The 25,660-nt window shown below is 37.3% G+C and overlaps 1 protein-coding gene across 2 annotated transcripts; it reads left to right on the top strand.

Annotated features, from left to right (window-relative positions):
• Nucleotides 1–1,415: 1,415 nt before the first annotated feature.
• LOC109425086 (17-beta-hydroxysteroid dehydrogenase 13) lies at nucleotides 1,416–22,034 on the top strand. Of its 2 annotated transcripts, none has more exons than XM_062848253.1 (5): nucleotides 1,416–1,512; nucleotides 15,940–16,272; nucleotides 21,374–21,630; nucleotides 21,699–21,812; nucleotides 21,879–22,034. In XM_062848253.1, exons 1-5 carry the CDS (start codon nucleotides 1,456–1,458, stop codon nucleotides 21,949–21,951), a joined length of 834 nt encoding a protein of 277 aa, XP_062704237.1. In that variant the 5' UTR covers nucleotides 1,416–1,455; the 3' UTR covers nucleotides 21,952–22,034. The 2 variants fall into 2 exon arrangements, with proteins under 2 accessions (XP_062704237.1, XP_029725013.2); XM_029869153.2 differs by lacking the exon at nucleotides 1,416–1,512 and adding an exon at nucleotides 15,461–15,748.
• Nucleotides 22,035–25,660: the final 3,626 nt, after the last annotated feature.

The raw sequence follows: 25,660 nt of genomic DNA, 5'->3' as shown, positions 1-25,660 counted from the left end.
ACACGCACACACATACATACACACACACATACATACACACAGACATCATCTCAACTCGCCGAGCTGAGTCGATTGGTATATAACACTTGACCCCTCCGGGGTCTCTATCAAATTTTCGTTTTTTGAGTGAACATATAGCCTTTCGGTACACCTTGGTGTACGAGAAAGGCAAAAAAACTCAAAAGAACTCGAAATATTTTGGGTGGAACTTTAGGATAATTCATGGGTATGCGGTAGAATATACGGAAAAAATCTTGGGAAAACTTCTGAAGAAATTTCGGAAAACCTCACTTAAGGATTTCTTAAGGAAATCTCAGGAGCTTTTCTGGAATTTCTACTAGAGCTCGCCTAAGATTTAAGAAATACTTCACATTGACATTTTTCAAGGGAAATCTTCTGTAAAAGTTCCTGGAAATACCAAATAATCCTCCATAAAGTTCTTCGGAAGGAACTCTGAGCGAATGCTACTTAGAGGCTATATTTAGAGAAGATATCCTTAAAGATTTTATAGGGCACAAGTTCTGAAGAATAAGGACAAACATAGCCTATGTTAAAATAAATCAAAATAATAGATGCAAAAAAATCTGGGAGACATATTGCAAAAGTTCCGGAAAAATCTAAGGAGGGAAGCTTCTAAAATTCCGAAAAAAAACTCAAGAAGATATCTCTGGGGAAATTCTTCAGAAATTTCTGGAAGAACTCAAGAAAAACTACCCGAACTACTACTGTAAAAATCACAGAAGGAACTCCGAGCGATATCTTCTCTGATAGAAATATCTGGAGTAACAACGGAAGGATTCTGGGAATTTCTCTAGAAAAAATCCAAAAGAATTCACGCAAGAAGCTATGGGAGCAAGAGATATCCGAAAAAAAAACTTGCAAATTTTACTCTGCTATCACAATAGTGGATTTTTCGATCCGCAGTAGCCATTCAGTGTAATGAGTCGTGCAAATAAAACATTACTGTTCGATTTGTTGTTTGCAAATATCGATTTGCATCAGCGATGACGATGGTTCAATAAAACGCGTCATAAGCAATCATTACTACGATGAGAAAGCTAGTATAGATAATACGTAATTGCATGCGTCAGCTTTCTTGCCACACTGCTGTTGTGCCCTCAAAGATTGCATAATATGTACTGCCCATTAGTTGAATGAATCTTCTTACGTGGGTCCATCCATCGCACGATCAAAGCAATAATGCTGCAATAATTTTAGGAGCGTTCCAACAACAATGATATCTAACTCTTGGTACAGTATTTGCCAGTGGTCAATATCTCATTATCTTATCTACCTCGACGTCTTAAAAAACCCTAGACGAACTACTTTTCTTCAAACGGCTTCAAACAATCAAACAATTTGGAACCAATTTTAAATGAAATGTGGTTAGTCAGTCTTCCAATATCATGAAGGATGGTGGATGGAGGATGGAGGACGGTTTGGAGACACACAGCCATGGACCGAGTGAAATGGAGGCGACTACTATGTACAGCACAGGCCACCGACAGATCCGTAAGTAAGTACGGTCTTCCAATATCTGGGTGTGGCATTCCCCTTGACCCCTCCTCCTTTACCGGGTATTGAGAAATGCCTTGCCACGAGGGTATTTTTCAGCATTTTCATTGAATCTCACACATATTTTCGTTTTGAAGCATCCCAAGCAGAAAAAAATAGTTGAAGAATACCTAACTCAGGTATAGTAAACCGAATACCTTCAAACTGAATGAGGTGTTAAGAAGCCCAGCATAAGAGGTAAAATGCCTTAAATAATAACTGATGTGTATTCTGTGCATAACAAGTGAATGCCTAAATAATAATCGGCGTTTTTTCCATACAAACAGTGATTTTTCCATGACTGAATAATACCTCAAGCAGTCCTCAACACCAAACCAATAACTCGATGAGGTATTTTATCGATATCTGCAAAATACATCAATAGGTTATTTGCAATATCTCCCGAGCAGGAATAAATAACTGACACATAACAGGAGCATACCAAAGTCAGGTATCACACCAAGACAAGGTGTTGGTCGGTTACTCAGGTACCGTAATCCGGGGTCAAATTGATCACTTTAAAACAACTTTTGCGGATAACATCGGCACCTGTTCAAATATTGCCAAAAGAATTTCTGTAAAATCAGTACCCAGTGAATCTCCATGGAACCATGTGACAGAATTTTGTTCAACAAATTTAAACTTTAAGTTAAACTAGCTGTACCCGGCAAACTTTGTCTTGCCTACTGCGTTTTTTGACGTTTCAACTTTCAATCCAAGATCAAGTCCCCGGTCACAAAATGTCTGGAAGATCGATTTTCAAAAACTCTAATTTTTTCCATGTTTTTTGCCTCATAAACCTTCCTTGGGTGAAAACTAACAGAACAAAACTAAGACGACCAAAATCGGACCTTCCATTCTCAAGTTATGCGCGGTCCCACGTATGCCACTGCATTTTTATATATATAGATAACTTCAAATATCAAAATATTGGAAATGCCACTTTGGGGCGAAATTGATCAGTATACAATTAAGCATCGGTTGGAAAGAAAAATTTCCTTCACCGCTTGATTTTGCTCTTCTTAAACCGAATAGCGCGTCTAAAATCTTACAACTAGTGAATTTAATACTTTAAATGCAAAATTAAATTTTGAAATTTCCCCTTAAACGCCTAAAGGTAGGCAATTTCATTTGAAATAAGTGATTTCTATATTAATAAATGACTATTTCTTCATAAAATAAACTTTTTACTACAATTTCATATTCTGATTAGCTGCATAACATCCCAACCAAGGCTCCACAAAAATGTTAAAACAGAGAATTCACGGGATGTCCTATTAGCAATTGATTGTTTAGCAGCAATGATTTCAGCTAAATAAGAAATACATTGCAAATTCCTTGAAAAAATAAGGCAAAACTAACTTTTTCTAAAAAATAAAAAGTCTACACTCATCTCTAGACATCTACGAATCAGTTGACGTAAAAAGTTTAAGATCATTACGACGCTTAAGAGTTCCTCGTATGGAATTACAATGTAGTACCTGAGTGATCAATTTCACCCCGCTGATCAATTTGACCCCGGTTTACGGTATCGGAAATATTTTATTTTGGTATTTTGTAAGTATTGATAAAATAACTCGTTATTGGTTTGGTGTTGATGACTGCTTGAGGTATTATTAAATTATGGAAAAAAATACTATTTGTATGGAAAAATAGCCGATAATTATGGTATGACCATACCTGATGTCATTTTTCACGTGTTATGCACAGAATACACACCAGTTATTATTTTAGGTATTTTACCTCTTATGCAGGGCTTCTCAATACCTCATTCAGGTTGTAGATATTCGATTTTCCATACCTGAGTTTGGTATTCTTCAGCTATTTTCTCTTGCTCGGGCTGGGTAAACCGACTAATGCCTTGCCTTGGTATGATAACTGACTTTGGTATGCTGCAGTTATGTGTCAGTTATTCGTTCCTGCTCGAGTTGAATTGTAAAATGTATTTGGCCATAAAATGATCGCTCTGTGCTTTGAACATATCGCCGCTACGGATCCGGTTGAAGATGTTCCGGATTTCGGTTCTACGTGGTCATTTTAACGCTTTGCGTCCTGGAGTCAGCACAAACGAACTAAAACTTCGTTCAGCGAATATTTACCTAATTTGAATAATGTGTATACAGTATACTCGTATGTCTTGTTGTAGCTTGTAAAAGTGGACTGAACATGACAGAATGGTTCCTGTGGTCGGAGTTGTTCCGGTGGGTCATTGGGTCAGATTCTTATAAAAAGCAGTTTTCGGTACACAGCGTGTTTTCTATTATGATCCGCAATCCAATTCTCTCTATTTCTATTGTAGCTTACACCCCCATCATCGAACATTTTCAATAAGCAGTTTTGGACCGTCCGGGAACCACCGGATGTGGCCACCGCACATAATCTCCGAAGATACCTGCTACATACTGTATAATGGAGTTCATATCGATAATCTATTTTTTGCGGCTTCAAGTATTGAGTTCAGAAGTATGGTGTCTTAGAAGAGTTTATTCTATATATTCTTAACTCTTTATTTTCAAATTTTCTCCTTCATGATTAATCCACCTAAAAGTGCGATGGGAATTCATATTTCCTATAAATGAAATGATTCGTGTATTCTGCAAAGTTACAGAAAAATGTAATGTTGGAAAGTTTGCCGAACAAACAAACAAACCTTAATTGATCAACTTCAAGAGTTACGTGTCATTTTTTGTGGACGACCCCTTGTAATAGATTTTCCGAGACACTTTTTCAAGAGATTTTTTTGGGGAATTTTCGAGTATTCTACAAAGTTGTTCTTTCTAATAAAATACACCTCTTTCTGCTTTTCTCTTTTTAACGCTCCAAGTGGAACACAGCCTGCATCTGAGCAGAAACCTCAAAAGACTTCTCGAAGGAATTCTTGGTAAAATTTCTGCAGGGAACCTAGAATTTTTGGAGAAATTATTGCTGGAATAGGGTATTGTACCATTTGAGCAGGTGTACCTATTTTGGGCACTTGCCGCTTTAACTAAGTCAATTTCAAACCGATTGATTTGAATTTTTGTACAGAGTTAGATACTGTACGTGCCTAACTCTATACAAAATTTCAAATCAATCGGTTTGATTGGCTTAGTTATAGCGGCAAGTGCCCAAAATGGGTACACCTGCCCAAATGGTACAAGACCCTACCTTCTCTTTCACGTGTTTCTGCAGCAGAGTGAGTAAAAAATAGAAAAGCTGCCCTCGCTATTTATTACAGCGGCGAATCCTCTAATAAGTCCTGCTATGATTCCTTCGGGGATTTATACGAGCATTGTTTTTGAAATTTTCTTACAATTTTTTTAGCTGAAATCCCCTTGAAATTCCTTTAGAAATTCTTGTTGGGATTGCTCCAGGAGTAAAGCTGGGAAACATTCAGAAATTTCTGGTAAAACCCACCAGGAAGTTTTGCTAACATTACTCAGGCAATTTTCGCTGGGAATTCTCTACGAATTCTAAAAGGGCTCTCAAGAGTGAAATTACTATAGAATTTCTTGGAGAAACCCCTTGAGGAATGCTTGCAGGTATCATAGATGGAATAAGTTTAAAATTCCTTGGAGAAATTCCAAGTTGAATGCATCCAGGAATACCTGATGGGCTTCTTTAGGGGATTCTTGCTGGGATTGCTGAAGAAAGGGTTCCTTTAAGAATTTCTCCTGAGATTCCTCCAGGGAATCCACGCCAGGTATTGTACCAAGAATTTATTCATGAACTAGCTGTAACCGGCAAACTTTGTCTTGCCTACTGCGTTTTTTGACGTTTTAAGTTTCTAGCCAAGACCAAATCCCCGGTCCCCGGTATGAAAGATCGATTTTCAAAAACTATTCATTTTTCCATGTTTTATGCCTCATAAACCTTCCTTGGGTGAAAACTAACAACTAACAGAACAAAACTAAGACGACCAAAATCGGACCTTCCGTTTGCAAGTTATGCGCGGTCCCACGTATGCCACTCCATTTTTATATATATACTAGCTGTACCCGGCAAACTTTGTCTTGCCTACTGCGTTTTTTGACGTTTCAAGTTTCTATCCAAGACCACGTCCCCGGTCACAAAATGTATGGAAGATCGATTTTAAAAAACTCTCAATATTTCCATGTTTTTTGCCTCATAAACCTTCCTTGGGTGGAAACTTACAGAACAAAACTAAGACGATTAAAATCGGACCTTCCGTTCGCAAGTTATGCGCGGTCCCACGTATGCCACTACATTTTTATATATATAGATATAGATATATAGATTTACCCAAGAATTCTTATGGTACACTCATTGCACAATTATGGGTCACACACAATTATTAGTCACTTTCCACTTTAATCGATAAATACTAATTAATTGCAAGCTTTTGTTAGTTATTATTATTTTTCGCACATAAGTTAATTTGTTTTGTGTCACTATACGTATCGCACACGGACTTATACATCAAAACATTCATATTTTCAATATATTTTTGTTCGGCGCAAAACTAGCTGTCAAAGTAACGCTTCGATTGTGAATACCGGACAGTGCGTGCGCTGCTTTCGTAAGCTCTGTAAAAACGAGATTTAGTGATTTTCAAGTGCGAAATGGTATCGTCGCCAGAACAAAGGTATAATTTACGTTCTAAATGTAGAAATTCATGTGACTGTAGCTAATTAAAGCTTATTTCAGGCAAAATTTAAGTGACTCATTATTGTGCCAAGGAACACCGAAAATCACACAATTATGGGTCACCTTTTGTGCAGCATAATATTGACAGTTCTTCGTACATGGGCATTGCATACTTTTAGGCGTTTATCGGTGGTTGTGTTGGAGAATTTGTCCCAATTTTGAAAAATTGATTTCAAATCGTGAAAACATGCTTCGTTAAGAGGTTTGAGACCAGTTTTGGATTCTACTATAGTTGATCTATCGAGAATAAGTGATCATTCATTGAAAAAATAGACAAAACATTATTTTTGAGCCAATTTCTCTTGAGTGACCCATAATAGGCAACAAATTGACCCATAATTGTTACACAGCCAATTTTGACCCATTATTGTGGTTTTCATTATTCACCAACATTTTAGTAATTTTCACCGCCTAAAGTGAATTTTACAAGCAGATTTTTATTTAAAACAATAAAAAGGGGTTTCAATGAAGAGACTATAAAATAAAAATAATGAAAGTGTTATTTTTGTATGAAAAACGATTCATATTATGAAATGGTTGTTCCTTGAGTGACCCATAATTGTGCAATGAGTGTATTACTATTAGGAATTTGTTTGCTGGGATTCCTCCAGTAATTCCTACTCGGAATCCTCTTGAAATTATTTGAATTGCTACATAACTGTTACTGAGGGTTTTCTAGACATTTCAGTTAGGAGTTTTGCAGGATTTTTTTCTTCTGTTTTTCCCATGCTCTCCTCTCTCTCCTCCTCTTCTTGGCGTTACGTCCTCACTGGGACAAAGCCTGCTTCTCAGCTTAGTGTTCAATGAGCACTTCCACAGTTATTAACTGAGAGCTTCCTCTGCCAATGACCATTTTGCATGTGTATATCGTGTGGCAGGCACGAAGATACTCTATGCCCAAGGAAGTCAAGCAAATTTCCTTTACGAAAAGATTCTGGACCGACCGGGAATCGAACCCGTCACCCTCAGCATGGTCATGCTGAATACCCGTGCGTTTACCGCCTCGGCTATATGGGCCCTTTTCCCATGCAATATCTGTAAAGAATCCTCCAGAAAGTCGTTTAGGACTCTCAAGTGCAATAAGGCGCTGTCCATTAACTACGTAGACTTTTTTCGGCCATCTCAGACCCCCCCCTCCCCCCTCGTACACTTTTGCTCATACAAAATTTTCGAAATTTGTATGGAGCGTAGACTTTGGCCAGACCCCCCCGTCCCCCCCTCAGAGTCTACGTAGTTTATGGACAGGCCCTAATTGGAAATATTCCTGCTGTAAATGTTTGGAAATCTCAGCAAGAATATTAGAAGAAAAATAATTTTAAGAAATCACTACTGTTTAGTTCCGAGAAGAATCTCGGTAGAAAAGTCCCAGAAAGAAATCCTGGAGGGATCCTAAGAGGAATTTTCGGAAGAACCCCAGCAGCTATGCCTGCAAGAATTGCTGGATTAATCTTTTGAGAAATCCTCTTAGAATTCCTCCAGGAATGTGATGTGGTTCTGCAAGAAATTCCTGCTAGGATTCTTCCATTGATTATTCAAAGATTTCTCCATAAATTCTTCCGATGATTGCTTTAGGGATTTCTTCAATGAATCCTTTAGGAATTCATCTCGGAATACCTCCGAGAATTATTGCAAGGATTCCTTCAGGAACTCTTACAGCACTGATTTGCGTTGCGTAATGAACCATTACAGCACTGTTAATTTGGTGTAGGAAAGTAGGCCTTTTCCTGTCAGATTTGCATGAGGTAAAACAGCCTATTACGATGAGAAATTGCAAAAAGTTATTTATGTAACGAGTTGCAAAAAGTTGATTTTTTAGCACGAGTCGTACATTTATCCAACGAGGCTTGCCGAGTTGGATAAATACGAAGAGTGCTGAAAAAATTGAGTTTTGCAACGAGTTTCATACAAAATTTTATGCAATGATTTTTTCATTTTACAACTCATTTGAGTTGCATAATGTTCATAATGCAACTCAAATGGGTTGCATTTTGAACATTATGCAACTATTTTTCATTATGCAACTCATTTCAGTTGCAAAATGAACCAGTTCGGAAAAATGTCTATTATGATACCAAAATGAGTTATATAAAATAGAAATTATAATACTGACTTGCATAAAATAACTATTACAATTGTAATAGTAATTCATTCAATTTCAATAGTTATTTATGTAACGAGTTGCAAAAAGTTGATTTTTTCAGCACGAGTCGTACATTTATCCAACGAAACATGGCGAATTTAATACATACGTAGAGTGCTAAAAAACTCGAGTTTTGCAACAAGTTCCTTACAAAATTGTATGCAATGTTTTTTTTTTTCATTATGCAACTCATTTCAGTTGCATAATGAAATTTGGTTCTACGTGGAACGTAGAAGAGTTTGTTCGATATGCTTAACTCTTTATTGCAAAATTTTCTCCTTTTTTATTAATCCAGCTAAAATAGGATGGGAATTTGCTTTTCTTATAAATGAAGATAGAGTATTAGTGTCTTCTGCAAAGTTACAGAAAAATGTATTTTTGGACGAACCCTTGTAATAGATTTCCTGATATAACTTTTTTAAGGTATTTTTGGGAATTTTCGAGTGTTATTCATTGTAAAAAAAATACAGCCTCTGCTTTTATTTTTTTTACTGATATAACACTCCAAGTGGAACAGAGCCTGTGCCTCAACTCAAAATCCCAAACGGACTCTCTGGAGAAATTCCTGTAGGAGTCATGGAAGAAATTTTAGAGGAATTCCTACAAAGATTATAAAACTCCTCCAGAAATTATTCCTGAAATTCTTCATGCAATTACAGCTGAGATTCCTACATAAAAATTCTTCTGCTGTGATTTTACAAGATAAATACGATGATTCCTTCCGAAACTTTTCTTAGCATTTCTTTCTTCCTGTAATTCCTGCCGGAAATACACTTAAGGCTTTTTACGGCGTCATCAGCGTCGGCAGCCATGTTGGATATGTGGCTCGAAATTTCAAAGTGATAAATCTCAGCCACGAAAGCAAATATTCGTATGAAAAAGTATCATCCCATATGCTCACTCGCAGTGACTGCGATGATACTTTTTCAGCTGCGTTACTGCAGAATTAACAGCTTTTTATCACTTCAAAAACGCGAAGCGCACAATCATTGAAAAGCAAAAATTCAATGATTCGTTTGAAAGCTCAGTGACGCATCATGACACCTTAAGATTCCATTAGGAATTCTTGCCTGAATTACTAAAGGAATACTCCTGGGATTCATTTAGGAATTTGTGGTGGAATTTACCAGGTAGTGTTGTTGAAAATCCACAAGCAATTCCTGCTGATAATCCTCCAGGAATTCTTGGTGGACTCTCAAGCAGGCCCGGATTTAAGGGGGGGCAAAGGGGGCAAGTGCCCCGGGCCCCCCGATGAAGGGGGCCCCCCAAGAATCCGAAATACAATTTATATTTTTCAACGAAACCATATGAAATTCACGTGAATGAGCGTTCATATTTTATACAAAGCCCCTATAGCCACAGCTGTTAAGGTGTTGATATTCAGCATGACCATACTAAGGGTGACGCGTTCAATTCCCGGTCGTTCCAAGAACTTTTCGTAAGGGAAAATCCTTGGAAAAGAGTGTCTTCGTGTCTGCCACACGGTATGCACATACGAAATGGTCATTGGCCAAGGAAACTCTTTGTTAATAAGTAACAGTTCCACAGTTACTGTGAAAGTGCTCATAAAACACTAAGGTAAGAAGCAGGGTCCCAGTGAGGACGTCAAACTAAAAAAAGAACTTATAATAGGGTTCCTAGGTATCTAAACTATGTTTGGCCATTTATCTGGATTTTCTCTTAAGAATAATTCGAAATCAAAAGTTTCATAATTTTTGGTGCAGTATTTGAAAATATGCGATTTTCTCTAAAAACCCTTGAAAGTTCTTATCGAGTGGAAACACTTTTCCGTTACTTCAAGTTGCTACAAAAAGTGTCTCTAAGCAGAGTGCAAGAAAGATTAAGCCTTTGAGCAATTGTACATCAATATAAATTTCAATAGTTTCACAAATTTATTTATTATTTCACAATGATTATACAATTATACATACGTTTGTTGATAATGATTATATTTTGGAAACAATTGTCTTATACTTATTTGCATCAGTTCGCTGCTATCATGAAAAAGAGAAGATGATGAATTCTGGAGATGTTTGGGAGTTAAGGCTAGTTTTGAAAACCGAGTGTCCTGGAAACTGTAACTTTCCATATCTTTATGTTTGGTTTTACTGAAGATATTAAGATTTATTGCTACAGTTGCTCCCAAGAGACTAATCCTTATATAATCCGAATTTTGAAATACTCGTCGATCCCGTACAATCTCAAATAAAGTTGCTGCATGTTTTAGTACATTTTTAACCGAACGCTAAGTTCATAAACTTGTATAAATGTTTTCAATTTGGATGATAGTTTAAAATATATGTACTATCTGACCGAGATGTCATTTACGCTAGCATTTTGACATTTGAGTCAAATATCAAATTAAATGTTCGAATAATTTTCTATTTGTTGGAGTTTAGGAGAAGATCAAAAATCAGAAGCTTTCAATATTAGGTCTAAAATAATACGTAAGATTAAGAAAAAAAAACGTAATTGTATGGTTCATTTATTTAGAAATTTTTATTCTGGGGGCCCACTTTTTAGGGTTTGCCCCGGGCCCCCCGAGGCCTAAATCCGGCACTCAAGAGCAATTACTAAAGACATCTCAGCTGATATTGATTGAGAAATTCCAGCAATAATTCTTGAAAAAATCTTAGTAGGAATATTAACAATATCCTAGCAAGAATTTCAGCTGTTGTTCCAATAAAATTTCCTAAAGGAATCTTTGAGACATCTCTGGAGAAATAACAAAGGGAATTTCTATTGGAACCCTTGGTGGAATTACTGTCAGGATTTGTATAGGAATCCTTCTAGATAAATCCCATCGGAAATTTATAAAGAAATTGCAAAAGGATTTCTCCACAGACTTTTCTTTGGATTCCTCCAACAGTTCCGCTTTGCATTTCTCTGCGGATTTCACCAAGAGTTGCTTCAAGAACTCCCTTGGGAAATACCCTAGGAGGGCCTTATAATTCCACTTCAAACTTCCCAAAATACCTCTTGGAATTTACGCAAGAATACTTCTGGGATTACTTCTACACTTTCTTGTTGAGATTCTTCGAATTATTCTTGATAAAATTCAACCACTAACCACTGCTGTCACTTCTCTATGGGTTCTTCCAGAAATTAACCCGAAGATTTTTTTCCAGAAATTCCTTCAGAATTTCTCTAGGGATTCTTGCAGGTATTCCACTTCGTTTCATTGAGAGTTTATGTTGAAATTGCTCCTGGAATGCTGATGGGATTCCTACAGGAGTTCGTGTTGGGAATCCTCTAGGAAGTCGTGCTGGAATCCCTCAAGCAATTCCTGACGGAAATTATTCAGCAATTCCTGGAGGATTCCTAAGGCTTCCAATAACTGCAAAAATACCATCTGGAAATGCTTGTGAAATCCTAGCAAGAATGCTTGGGGAAATTCTGGTAAGAGTTCCTGAAGGAATCCTTGCAATAATTCTCGGAGGTATTCCGAGATGAATTCCTAAAGGATTCATTGAAGAAATCCCTAAAGCAATCATCGGAAGAATTTATGGAGAAATCTTTGAATAATCAATGGAAGAATCCTAGCAGGAATTTCTTGCAGAACCACATCAACTTTTTGCAACTCGTTACATAAATAACTATTGAAATTGAATGAATTACTATTACAATTGTAATAGTTATTTTATGCAAGTCAGTATTATAATTTCTATTTTATATAACTCATTTTGGTATCATAATAGACATTTTTCCGAACTGGTTCATTTTGCAACTGAAATGAGTTGCATAATGAAAAATAGTTGCATAATGTTCATAATGCAACCCATTTGAGTTGCATTATGAACATTATGCAACTCAAATGAGTTGTAAAATGAAAAAATCATTGCATAAAATTTTGTATGAAACTCGTTGCAAAACTCAATTTTTTCAGCACTCTTCGTATTTATCCAACTCGGCAAGCCTCGTTGGATAAATGTACGACTCGTGCTAAAAAATCAACTTTTTGCAACTCGTTACATAAATAACTTTTTGCAATTTCTCATCGTAATAGGCTGTTTTACCTCATGCAAATCTGACAGGAAAAGGCCTACTTTCCTACACCAAATTAACAGTGCTGTAATGGTTCATTACAGCACTGATTTGCGTTGCGTAATGAACCATTACAGCACTTTTTTCAGTTTTGATCAACTTCTTGATGCTTTCTGGATGCAGTTTTGAAAAATTGTGACAACTGCACAGTATAACCTGCTATGATCAGATTTTCTTAAACATGGCTGTGAGCTTCAGTATGCAGTTTGATGAAAAATTTTGTTCAAGCAGTAATTTATGAACTTGCAAAAAACGTTGTACGCAACTCGGTGCAGAACTCGATTTTTACAGCACTCGTCGTAATTATCCAACTCGGCAAGCCTCGTTGGGTAAATGTACGACTCGTGCTGTAAAAATCGTCATTCTGCACCTTGTTGCGTAAACTACTATTATGTAACGAGTTGCAAAAAGTTTATTTTTTAGCTCGAGTATTAACAAGATTGAGAACAAAAAGGTGTGTGAGATTCAGTGAAATTTCCGAAAAATACCCTCGTGGTGGCAAGGCATTTCTCAATACCAAATAGAGGGGAGAGGTCAGGAAGGATGCCTTACCCAGATATTGGAAGACCAACTAACACTAACCGCATTTAATTTAAAATTGGTTTCGATTTTTTTTTTTTTGATTGTTTGGTCGTCTAGGCCTAGAGCTTTTAAGGGTTAAAAAATGTAACAAATTTTTATCACGCCAGAAGGCAGACGCCGGATGTAAGTTATCTTTATTTGGGATAATGATTTGATCATTAAAAAAATATTATTTCATCTAGATGATGAAGTCGGAAGAAAATTTTGAATTGGACTGTGGATAAGAGCATGTAGAGGTGTAGAGATAGTTTTTTTTTTTAAAAAGGACACTAACGCATGAGCGTATGGGTAAGAGGGGAATAACTCTCCATTTGAGAAAACGTGGTGAAACAAAACGCGGAAAACGCCTTCTGGCCTTTTTCGCTTTGGTTTGTAATAATACACCCAGGGACTCCATCGAATTGTTCACCGCTGCAATAAAGGAAGGAGAAGGAGGCGCATGGTAGTTGATAAGGTAAAACCATGAACCAACACGAAATCTCTAAAATGCTGTGCGCTTCAGATTAGATAGTCTTTGCAAATATGGGAAATATGTTTTTCATTGCTCTTTTCTCGACTGTGTGAGTTGTTTTCTCGCTTGAACAGTTAGCTACCGCTGCTGCTAAGCACATAACTCTCAACTGGCATCCATGGACTAGAGGAATAAAGATGTAGGATCTTGTGAGGAACAGAACTGAGTTAAGAGCTTCATCTATATTGTCAACTTGCATATAGTAGCTCAAAAGACCACTTAGCAAGATCTAATTTCTTACGTTCAATTTGAAACTTTCCGTATCAATCATACCCAAGATCATACCTTATAAATTTTAAACATTACCGCTTTTTACAGTAATTAAATTATATTAGTTTCAGTTAGCACTTCAGCTATTAGTAGGACAGGATCAAATACAGTACTTTTTCGATTATATCACGAATAAAAAAAATAATCGCGTGATATACTGGAGCGTGATAAAATTGAAACATATTTTTGCGAGTGTTTTAATTACTCAAAATACACCCAAATACAAAAAAGCAAATAAAAAACTAAAAAAACATCAAACCACGCAATGGAAATTGAAAATTTCAAAAAGCATTTTGAAAAAAAAAAGCCAACTGTCAATAAAGATCAAGGAGTCATCCTAGACTGTATTTATGCTGCATTGTAGAGCAATGTGAAGATATCCCTTCAACGCCTCAACTAACTAGTGAAGACGAAATGGGGCCACATGAAATGGAACGCATGAAGTCTGAAATGGCACTCAATAGTTTGCTCGAGTGAGCAAGCAATGAGTAGCATTTTCAGTCTTGAGTATTATTTAAGTTATGACATCCGTGCTGTCGGTATTTGCATGGTAACAATTGATCATTGATCAATTTATAACAGCCGTTCAAGTGATTTTAATGGTCTATTCTGACAAACATCTTTGGATTCTCTTATATTAGGAATCTTCCAAAACTTATATAAAGTTGCGAACGGAATTCCATTTAAAGCTTGCACTTTGACATTTTGTCAAACCAACTTTTATTGAAATGAGTAAAATTGAAGTTTTATACAGCTTTTCGTTTGTTAGGTGAATATTTGAGATGTTTTAGAATGCGATTCTAGATAATCAAGTTCAGTACCCGGTCTGAAATCCCTTATCATCTTTACCACTGAAACCATGTAGGGTAGAAGCATTTGTTTTAATCATAATACAGATTGAAACCTTTCATATTGGTATATTGGTAGTTTTAATTGATTAATTTGTATTTTTAGGTATAGTTTCCCTTAGACTGACCAAAACTGGTGAACGAACCCTACTAATGTGCAAAAGTAGCATAATTATGACAATTTATATGTCCTACTTAGCTTGGAATATGTACTTGTAAATATTTCTGTCAAATATCATAGCGTGATAAAAACGAAAAAAATACCGTGCTAGAATCGAGCGTGATATAATGGAGCGTGATTAAATAGAACCGTGACAAAATCGAAAAACCACTGTATTTGACCAAAAACAATGCTCAAACATCTTGTTTGATTTTATCGAATTTTCATTTAGTGTCTAACAGTTGTTGTTTCTTGAGTTCTTTTCTTGTCTAATATTAGACCCTGTGTACTTCAGGCCTCAGCAGTGTGACCCAATAAATAGTGTCCATATATGTCAATTTATATGCTGTAAAGAGTCGTATTCCAAATGCCGGTTTATCTTCTCCTCATAAATAGTACTTCAAGTCCCACCAAAACGCCTCATCATTGTTGTTACTAAATGATATTTCTCACAATCAATTTATCAGCGCCATTTACGGGATGAGAAATTGATGAGATCTTCTTCTGTAGCATCCCGGTCATCCCATCCGCCAAATCACGTCTCGTTTGCCAAGCTTATCCAAAAATCAGTGCGTCATGTTTGCCGGTCGGAGCCGCGTGTCTTGACACAGAAGAAGCACGCGAAATTACGGGGGCATCGCTTTTTTTTTGTTGATTATTTTTGCGTATAGGGTTAGGCATACACGCTCCAGTCATTCGAGGCGTTGTTGTACAGTTCGAGTGCTATAGTCGGGAAGACGATTACAGTCATCGACAGTCTCGCAGTGAAGTTCGATCTAGCAACACATTCCTGGAAGATCATGGGTTCGCAGGTTCAATCGGAATGCGAGCCGGCCAAAAGGTCTCCATTGTTGAATGTGATCGCGGAAGTGCTTTGTATGGTGTTTGATCTGGTGAAAGTGCTTTCAATTTCAATACCTCTTCTGATATTGAGTGTAGTTAAGATTTTAGTGCCATCTAAGCTTAAGAACGTTCGTGGGCAAACTGTTTTGGTAATTGAAATGCCCATTCCATGTGAACAAATATTTGTCGTAGTATATGCAGTATAAATATTTGTCTAGTGTAATGATACCTTCAGAGGTTCTTGATCAAAAGCTTGAGTTTTGTTCTGATTTATGGACCCAAATCAAAATAAAACTTCCTAAAACGCTTGGGATATTCACAAATATCTCCTCTTCGACAGATCACCGGCGCCGGCAATGGACTGGGGAAAGCGATGGCACTCGAATTTGCCAACCGGGGAAGCAACGTGGTGATCGTAGATGTTGATCTAGAGGCGGCAGAGCGCACATGTGCGGAGCTTAGGCGCGAACGGTCGGTCGCTGCTTACGCTTTTCGAGTGGACGTGTCGTCATACGAACAAGTGGAAGCGTTGGTTGACAATGTGTATAAAAACGTTGGGCCGGTGGATGTACTCATCAACAATGCAGGGGTGGTTGGTTTCAACTTTTTACAAGATGCAGACGAAGCCAACATCAACCGGATGATCGATGTGAACGTTAAAAGCGTCATATGGGTAAGTCATCGTGATTTAGGGAAACATTTGGTAGAATGGTAATAGTGGTCAACAAACTTGAAGTAATTGTCACGCACCTTCGCTGTTCTCAGCGTACTCTAATTAGAAATAAGATTTCCTAAAAGAACACTGGGACGAATTCATTAAGGAACTTCTATATTTGTAGGTATTTCTGAAAGAATAATAGAAGTAATTTTGGAATGAGTCATTGATGTAATTCTCGATAGAATTCGTACGGGAATTCCTGAGCGAACCTTTGCACAATGGTCCAGATATGAAAATACCTGGCAAGAATTGCTAAATCGTAGTAGTCTGCTAGTTTTAGCCTAAATGAATGTATTGGAACATGATTTAGCGCTCTGTCATGTTAATGGCATTTTCATTATTTGTCGATTTCTTCGAACAAAATCCGAACAAAATTGATCTTTTTCATACAATTTGACTATACAGTGTACACATATTGTCATGACATGTGTTGGCAGTTGCATTTTTCTTAACCAATTCTACATACATAAACGTGCATTTGAACGGAACAATCTCACGGGGAGCGTTTTGTAAGACACTTTGAAGTCGAAGGGTAAGAATTTCTCGTACTAATGACATGTAATGTCAGTTTTGAATCCAAAAGTGTTATTTTGATCTCTTGCTCCATTGCAGATGTCTGATATTTTTTTTTTGTTATTATTATAGAGGTTTTAAACCATCTGGTTGATTCGCCTCTGAGATGTCTGATATACACAAGGACTTATAAACAAACTTTTGGAAGCAATTGAATTACTTATATTAAAAGACTTTTGTAGTGGTTGAACTTGTTTGAATTCTTTATCAAAAATTCTGTAAATTTTCCATCAGAAGCTATTCAGTGTTGTAACAAGATACAAAATCAATATTTCCAAATTTTTTAAAGGCCAGTCAGTGCTCCTGGTATTATAGATAAATGCTCAATATACTCCAATTAAAATTAAGTTTCTGCCAGCTTTTTTTTTCAAAATTGGACCTCTGTTCTTTGGAGGGATTTCTGAAGGAATCCTTGTAGGAGATTCTGAATAACTTCCTGGGGGAATTTCTGAAGCAATCTTTGGAGAAATTTCTGAAAAAAAAAACTTTGGAAGAATCTCTGCAGAAATCCCTTGAGGAAAGAAGGAGTTTCTTAAAGAAAGCTTGAATGAATAACTGCTGCAAAACCAGATAAATGAACTTTTGAATGAATACTTGGCGTTATAACGCCATGCAATAATACATGCAGTAATGCTTGATGGCATTTTTGTAACAATATCTGAATTCCAATATATCTAAAGAATATTGCATAAATTCCCGAAAGATTTTATGGGGAAAATCTTTGGAGGATTTTCTCAAAAAATCTTGGACAAGTTGCCAATGCACTGAAGGAATTTCTAAACTAGTCATGGCGGAAACATGAAAATATTTCAGAAGAAATTCTTGAACGAATTTCTGAAAGAATCTTTGAGCATTTTTTTAAAGAATTCATGAAAGTATTCCTGAAAAAATCCTTGGAGGAGTTCCTGAAAGAATCACTAAAGGAAGTCCTAAAGCAAACCTTGTAGAAATTTCAGGATGGGTCATTAAAGAAATCATTCAATGATGGTTGAGGGATACAGGGAAAGAAACCCTGGAAGAGGTCTCGTAAGATTACTTGGAGGAATTCCCTGTGGGATTCTGCGATATACTCCAGATGGAATTTGTGCAGGAATTCCTGTTAGTATCCTTGAATAAATTATTGAATTATTGGAAAATATTAAAAGTGGTGAGTTTTTCAGAAAAGCTATACAGAAATGTACCGGTTTTGACCACTCTAAGAGATTTTTTGAATCAACGGCAATTCTATGGAAACTAAAGACAGACACGGACACGTTAATGCTTCCAATGAGCTATTCGCTCTTTGAAGGAAGCACGACACTAGACGACGAACTAGCATGCAACGCCCAGTGGCACAGCCGAAAACTTTTCCTGACATCTGCGGTACGAATCGAACCCAAACTCCTCAGCACGATGCGACTAAATGCTTGGTGACACTAGCCGCACGGCCACGAAGCCACACAAACTAACTATATGTTCAACAAAATTGTATATTAAACAACTATATTTTATTATGGGGGGGGCTTCAAAAACTCGCAGATGATTGCAGGTGGGTTTCAGAGGTGTGTCAAAGTGTTTAAAAGCATTCCATGGCGTTTCAGGAAGTTTGAAGGAGGCTTAAGGGGGCTTCACAGGCTCGCAGGTGAATTTCACGGATGTTACATGGGGATTTAAAACTCGTTGCGAAGCGTTTCAAGGCATTTCAATGCGTTTCAGGGCGTTTCAGCAGGTTTCAACGGTGTTTAGGGCATGTGAATTTCTCGGAGGATTCATGGGGGTTTCAGAGGCGTTTCAAAGCATTTCTAGACGTTTCAGGAGATTTCAGAGAGGCTTTCAGGGGCTTCAGAGACTCTCAGGTGAATTTCATGGAGGTTTCATGGCGATTTAACCCTTTGGAGCCAGAGGGGTCAAAATGAGCCCGGCGATGAAACTGAGCATTACAAACGTATTCAAGGCCAGGGAGGTTGCGACAGCAGTGTGAAATTATCCGGCTCCAAAGGGCTAACAGGCATTACAAAGCGGTTGAATACATTTCAGGAGGTTCCAAGGGGACCTAAGGGGGTTTCAGAGGCTTGCAGGCGAATGTAACGGAAATTTCAAGGCGTTTCAGCAGGTTTCTTGGAGTTCTTCACCACTTGACATTTTTAAGTAATTTCGGAACTTTAAAGTTCACATAAGGTAGCTGGATAGCCTTCTCAGCAGCTTCTGACAGAATTCTGACCTAATCAATGCTGAAACAAAAATGTATTTTTCGGAATCACAACCTTGTTCATGGTATAGTGTGACTCATATCTGAAATTGCTTCTGATAATTACATTTTCACACACGCCATAGATTTGAATTGGATCCTTCTGTGTGATAGCCAGCTGACTTACCGCTGCGCTTCTGAAGACACTTGACAAAGTTAAGCCAACTTCACTACTGTACAAAACTAGCTGTCGACAGAAAATCGATTCAAGTCGGACTTTACCCGTTGTTCATTCTATCGTTACTGTAGAAATGTGGTAGAGCATAGAGCTCTCACGCAGCGACTGCCGGTTCGAATCCGGTGGGCGGTATATTTTGTTTGTTTTTAAGCCTAATATTTATTGATTTGATAAATTCAAATTTGTCTTTGATTCGTGTATGCTCGAACAGTTATTATAGTTATAGTCAAACGACATTTAATCTTTATTGATACACAATGCTACTGAACTGAACTTCAATGAACTTGAAAGTTCCGAGTAGCATCGTAAACAGCTTTAAAGCTGCTTAAGAGGCTAACAATGAGCCTTGCCGGAATTTATGTCCGAAGTTCCAACAAGGCTAATCGTTAGCCTCTTAAGCAGCCAGAAAGTTCCATTCGGAACTTTGTCTGCATTTCGCGGAACTTGAAAGTGCATTTTGTCACGGGATGCGGAACTTTTGGTTACTTGAGTAAACTCCAGCAAGTTCTCGGATACTCCTATATAGTCATAGAACCCACCACTTGATAGAACATAGATGCCAGAGGCAGTAAGAGTAGGAACCTCATTCATCACTCAAGGAAGTTCTTGAAGAGTTCCTTAAAGAATCATTGAACACCCCACTTGATAGACGACCATACCCGGGTAGAGGTAAAATACTGACGATCAAAACATGATATTGGCTTGATTGATATAAGAGATAAAAGATCTGAAAATAATATCTGAAAAATGTTCCTGGAACATCTGAACAATATCAAAATTTGATATTTCAAGATCATACGAATAGCTCGCTGCTATTGGCTAGATCTTACAAAATCTAAATATGATTCGATGATGATGTTCCAGGAGTAAATTTTTGATTTTATTTTTAGATCTTTTATCTCTTATGTCAATCAACCCCATATCACTTTTTGATCTCCATATCAAAATATGCTATTATTGAGTTCTTTTCCTCTACTCGGGTAGTTACCTGTGGCTGTGTGAGTATGGACCTTAGTCATAGAATTCATAGAGACAACCAAGTACTTTAGTAGATTCGATGACCTATACTCAATACGGGAACGCCCTTGGATGTCAAAACAGCTTTTTTTTTCTTTTCATAGAACCTTTATGAAAAGAAAAGTGGGTTTGACGATTGTTTCATCCAAGGTGAACCACTTCTTCTGGCCTATGGAGTTCTTAGAGATCCTCAAACAGACAATGGACTCAGCACTTGACAGCACATAGTTGCATAGGCTCTGTAAGCATAAGTTTCATGCATTAAGCTCAAATAGATCACTGATTATGCCGAACGGAGTTCTCGGATACTTCAACACAATCATGAAATGCACCACTTGATAGAACAGAAATACTTGATGCTGTGTAAGTATCAACCTTATTTATATTTTTTTGTGGATACAACTAGTAGTTATCGTAGATTCAATGACCATTACTCAAGAGAGATCTTAGAGACCCTTAAAGAATTATCGAACTCATTACTTGATAGATAACAACTACATGAGGCTGTGCGAATATGAAACTTAGTCATAAAGCTCTTAGAGACAACCAAATACGTTGGTAGATCCGATGACCTATACTCAAGAAAGTAACTCGCGCGGTTGGCTACCACGTACTGGGTGCAACATGTTATACAAAATACAACTGCGCGATTATTTGAGGTTTAATAATCCTACCTAATAGATACAACTCGTGGCTCTTTTTCGATGATCTTTACTCAAGGGAGGTCCTGGCAGTCCACAAACAGAAAATAAACTCACCACTTGATAGCACATAGTTGCATAGGGCTGTGCAAGTATGAATTTGATTCAGGCTCGCTTCAAAGGTTGCTTTTAACAAATTTCGAAAAACTTGCTTAGAAAGATCCTTGGAAAGATCTTTTGTTTATGTCCACCACGTGTCATTCGATTCTGAAAGCGTGTTGCCAACCGCTGGCCGAATTGGAACAAAATTCGCCTCATATTGATCACGAAGGACACATTATTGAAATATTATTTACCATAACGATTTAGTTAAGGTTTCCACATATTTCAAAAACCAATTCCCACTATTACCTTTTGCAGATGACGAAACACTTCCTGAAGCGAATGATCGAACGGAAACGCGGACACATCGTTTCCATTTCCTCCTTGGCTGGTATCCATCCGCTTCCGTGGGCAACCGTCTACTCCACATCGAAACACGCCGTCAATGGGTTCATGGGTGCCCTGACGGAGCAGTTGCGCTTGCAGGGTCATGCAGGCGAAATTCGGACGTCCTGTGTTAATCCGTACTACATTTCCACGCGGAAGGATATAACGGATTTTCTGAAGAAACCAAGGTATGCCCAGACGATTTGATAGAATTTTGATCATTGGAATGGAAATTGTAATAGATGATTTGTTTTAGGTTTGGAATCCTAACAACCGAGTACACGGCAAAGTGCATTGTCGAAGGTGTACTACGAAACGAGGCAACCATCACAGTTCCTAGGTTCTTCGGGCTAGGTGTAAAATTTATGCAGTAAGTTTTTTGATATACGTATGAATATCAACTTCAGTAATTCATCGTATCTTATATTCCAACTAGGTTGTTCCCTACGAGAGTTCAGCAGGTAATTAGAGATTATATATTACGAGAGTATGAACTGAACTCCGCTTGAATATCTTCGAAGAAGATAAATAGAAAGGTATACAAAAATGTGATAAATTGATAGTAATAAAGGATCAAACTAAATAAAAAGCACATGGAGTTTTTCAATTCATTGTATCATAGCCGTGTCCAAATTAGCCCAAAAAAGTAGTTTGCCAGCTTGAGTTTTGTTTTTCTCTTTCGGATGTTTTTTTTTAATTTTCTATATCTATTACTTTTTTTGAATCTCAATCAATTGTTACATTCATCCACTTAAAACTATACGTTTTGTGTATCGTTAAAAAAACTATCATCCAAATTTGGTGAAGCAAATGTGAGCTATTATCAATCTTTGTTATAGCAGTATAAATTTTTGCAGGCTCTATTTTTCACCAGCGTATCAGAAGTACATTTTTCTAACTTTAACCTTACTTAAACCAATTATACATAGAGCTAACCGTAGCAAAAGAAAACTGTGATTTTACGAAAATTTGTTTTTTTTTCGTTGACATCTGTTTAATTATTTTAATATTGGAAACTTGATGCAACTCATTAGTACTTTACCAGGGAGGCAGCTGAAAAATCATTTTCAAAACATTATTCTTAAGTCTCTGAAATGGCTTCTTTCTGGTATTTCAACAGCTTGACCTTATTGGGACAGCATGGCCGTTCTGAAAATTTGTTGAAGTATCGTACGTTTGATATTACGACAAAGTTTGGATTTTTTTTATTTAGAAGTGGATATAAACACTAGCGTATTTGTTCCATTTAGTTTAAATGTTTTCCACGTGGTTTTAAAAAGTTAATTTTTCGGCTAGCAAGAGTCCTTATACATTGCTGCGCCTTTATATTCAAAGTTCAAATACTTAACCAGAACGCTTGAAGGTATGCAATTTTCTTTGAAAACAGGCGATTACAGCCTAAAATTTTACTTTTATGAATAAATGTAATTATTTTAATATGTAGGATTTTCCGTGGTGAAATCGGATTAAGATATTGCTTGAGATCTAAACATATATTCAACGGAAAGAAGTGGAAGTTTACATGCTCGAAAACACTACGAGAATGAAAGTTTGACGTTGTCTTTAAGTTCTGATCCAAACACATAATTTGGAAAATATTTACTAACTCTATATTTGAGTTTAATGCATTAATTTTGATGAATTTATTCTGGAATCATTGTAGGTCATTTTGACACTATAATGAGTTATAAAAAATATAAAAGTTAGGATATGTACCCATATGGAATATTTTAAGCCCAATACTATAAACACAGTAAGAAGAGTACGCAAAATCGACTCCAACCGGTATGCGATACTGTCAATCGCCTGCATGTATGCAAGCAGACATTCTATTACATTTCGCCTTTCTTGCACTGCTTTAAGCCACCATATAGGCCAACATGTGGCTGCAAGAAAACAAACCGATCGCATCGCGACACATCGTATCGATCGTACGCAAACGAAACGATTGCACATCATACCGTCCTATCATTGAAAGACTCATAACTATGTTCCAAATTTCTAAACCTATCAAGATCTTCTTACAATGGAACATAAGTATTTAAGGTACCTATTCAGAGCCATGTTTCCATTAGTAATCTTACGCTCTCAATTTCATCATATTCGAAAACAAAACAAAAACGGCATCGATTGATGCTGATGGGGTCTAAGGGGCGTTGCTGCTACGATTCAGGTGCGTTTTAGAAGGTCTCTGAAGGATTACAGGGAGTCTTAAGGGCCGGTTCAGGGGCCCCAGGGGCCCCAGGGGGTCTCAGGTGTGTTTTATGGATCTTGTGAAGAATTTGCTTTAGTTATAATTCACGAATAAAAAGAAATGAAAAAATGTGTTTCATGGGATTTTATGGGAGTTCTGGAGACTCAGGAGCATTTTAGGGGGACTCTAGAAAGGTTCCAGGAGGTTTCAGAAGCGTTTCAGGCAGTCTGAAGGGTGTTTCAGAGAATCTCAGGGGCGTTTCTAGGGGTCTCAAGAAATTTCAGATGATCTCATATGAATTCCAGGGGGTCATAGAGGCGTTTCTGGGCCGCAAAACGGTGAGTCGATAAAGAAAGCATTTAGCATAGCTCTGGTCCTCACAACCTACCTCATGCTTCCACGGGTCAAGCGATGATAAAGACCGCCAGCTAAGAGTTGTGTGCATAGCTGGTAGTGCACCCTGGGCACTGTTGTCCTTCTGACTTCAGCTAGATTGAGGAGGTACGAACCGAGCGTCTGTACTCAGTAACGTTTCAAGCGGGCTCCGGAAGGTTTTAGTAGGTCTCAGAATCGTTTCAAGGGATCTCAGGGGCGTTTAAAGAGTCTCAGGGGCGTGTCTAGGGGTCTCATGAGATTTCAGGTGATCTCTGGGGAATTACAGGGGGTTTTAGAGGTGTCTCAGAGGTCTCAAGTGGTTCTAGGGGGCCTAGGAAGTTTTACAGGAGGTTCTGGAAGCATTTCTGGTGGTCTAAGGAAAGGGTCAAACATTCTAAACGAACGAGAATTAAAACCTTAACCTTTGCATTAAGTGTCCCTAATCGTATAGTGCAGACCAACCAGACACTTGAGTTGTGCACAGAAAAAGTTGTTAAGGTTCTCTACGTTACCAAGAAGTTGTTTTCGCCTTAAGGACAGACTTGTTAGAATCCCAAAATGGCCGCCACAATGGCCGACTTAGGCACCTACTCTCGATTTTGAGAGCACAAATCTCTTCGTAAACAAAACCAGCACACTTGAGCTTCTCATTTTAAGCTTATTACAAGTGAGCAAGAACAAAATAATAAAATACTCTGTCGTTTAAAGCTTGGTTCTTGAGATTTGTGCGTCTGAAGTTCTGATGCACTGTTAAGCGGGACTTCAAGACGTTTGTCCTTAAATACCAACAGCACACGCAGTGCATGAGGCGAGCTCCCCGGGAGCTATATAGGGGAGACTGGGGAGACTTGATCCCTTTTTCTTAATTTGCCTGTAACTTTAAGAAAAAACACAAAACTAGATCCATTTTTCGTACAGAATGGCAGGTAAACATCTATTGCAAGTTTATACACAACAGAAGGACTTTAAATTATTGTTAAAGTTTTCAAAACTGTGTTTTTATGGAGGCATGTCTTATGATGTATTTTTTAAAAATGGGTCAAAATTGATCCCCTTTTGAGCACATGGTTAATTTAAAGGGAAAATAACTCTAGAAGATTCCTATTCATTTTCTTTTCAAGTTTTCTTGCATTTTTTATGCATACGGTGTATTTGAAATTATAAGATTTCCTTGAATTGTTAAGGATATGCCGTATCTTGAAAATGGGGAGACTTGATCCCTCTTTTCATGGTTTGTACTAAAATAATATTTATCTGACATGTTTTATCATTGAATATACTAGAATTCCGAGTAAATAGAGGCTTCCATATAGAATTTTATTTTTCACATGTATAATGTGTGTGTAATCCTCGAGGGGTCAAGTCTCCCCATGTCACTGTTGTATACACTAAGCTACATTAATTACAATATTAATAGAACAGCTTTATTTGGATAAATACGTTTGATAGTACTTTATTCATACTATGTACTGTGAAATTTTGACACGATTTGGTTCAATTTTCACAAAGTTATTGAGATTTTTCGGAATCGCCTAAAAGATTTCTGAAAGACTGAAAACAAACCATCAGCCGTTAAAACATAATGCAATACAAAATTAAAATCAATTGTAGCCAAAACATTGTCGTCTGTCCAGATGTCGTTTTGGAAA

This window comes from Aedes albopictus, chromosome 2 (genome assembly GCF_035046485.1).
Source record: "Aedes albopictus strain Foshan chromosome 2, AalbF5, whole genome shotgun sequence".
NCBI lineage: Eukaryota > Metazoa > Arthropoda > Insecta > Diptera > Culicidae > Aedes > Aedes albopictus.
The sequence above is the reverse complement of the archived record's forward strand: the minus strand, read 5'-3'. Positions and strand labels throughout refer to the sequence as shown.

Coding starts and splice junctions, on each gene's coding strand:
- LOC109425086 (XM_029869153.2), top strand. CDS start 15,557: ATGGGTTCGCAGGTTCAATCGGAATGCGAGCCGGCCAAAAGGTCTCCA. Junction 16,273..21,373: donor ACGTTAAAAGCGTCATATGG/GTAAGTCATCGT, acceptor TACCTTTTGCAG/ATGACGAAACACTTCCTGAA. Junction 21,813..21,878: donor CTAGGTGTAAAATTTATGCA/GTAAGTTTTTTG, acceptor TATTCCAACTAG/GTTGTTCCCTACGAGAGTTC.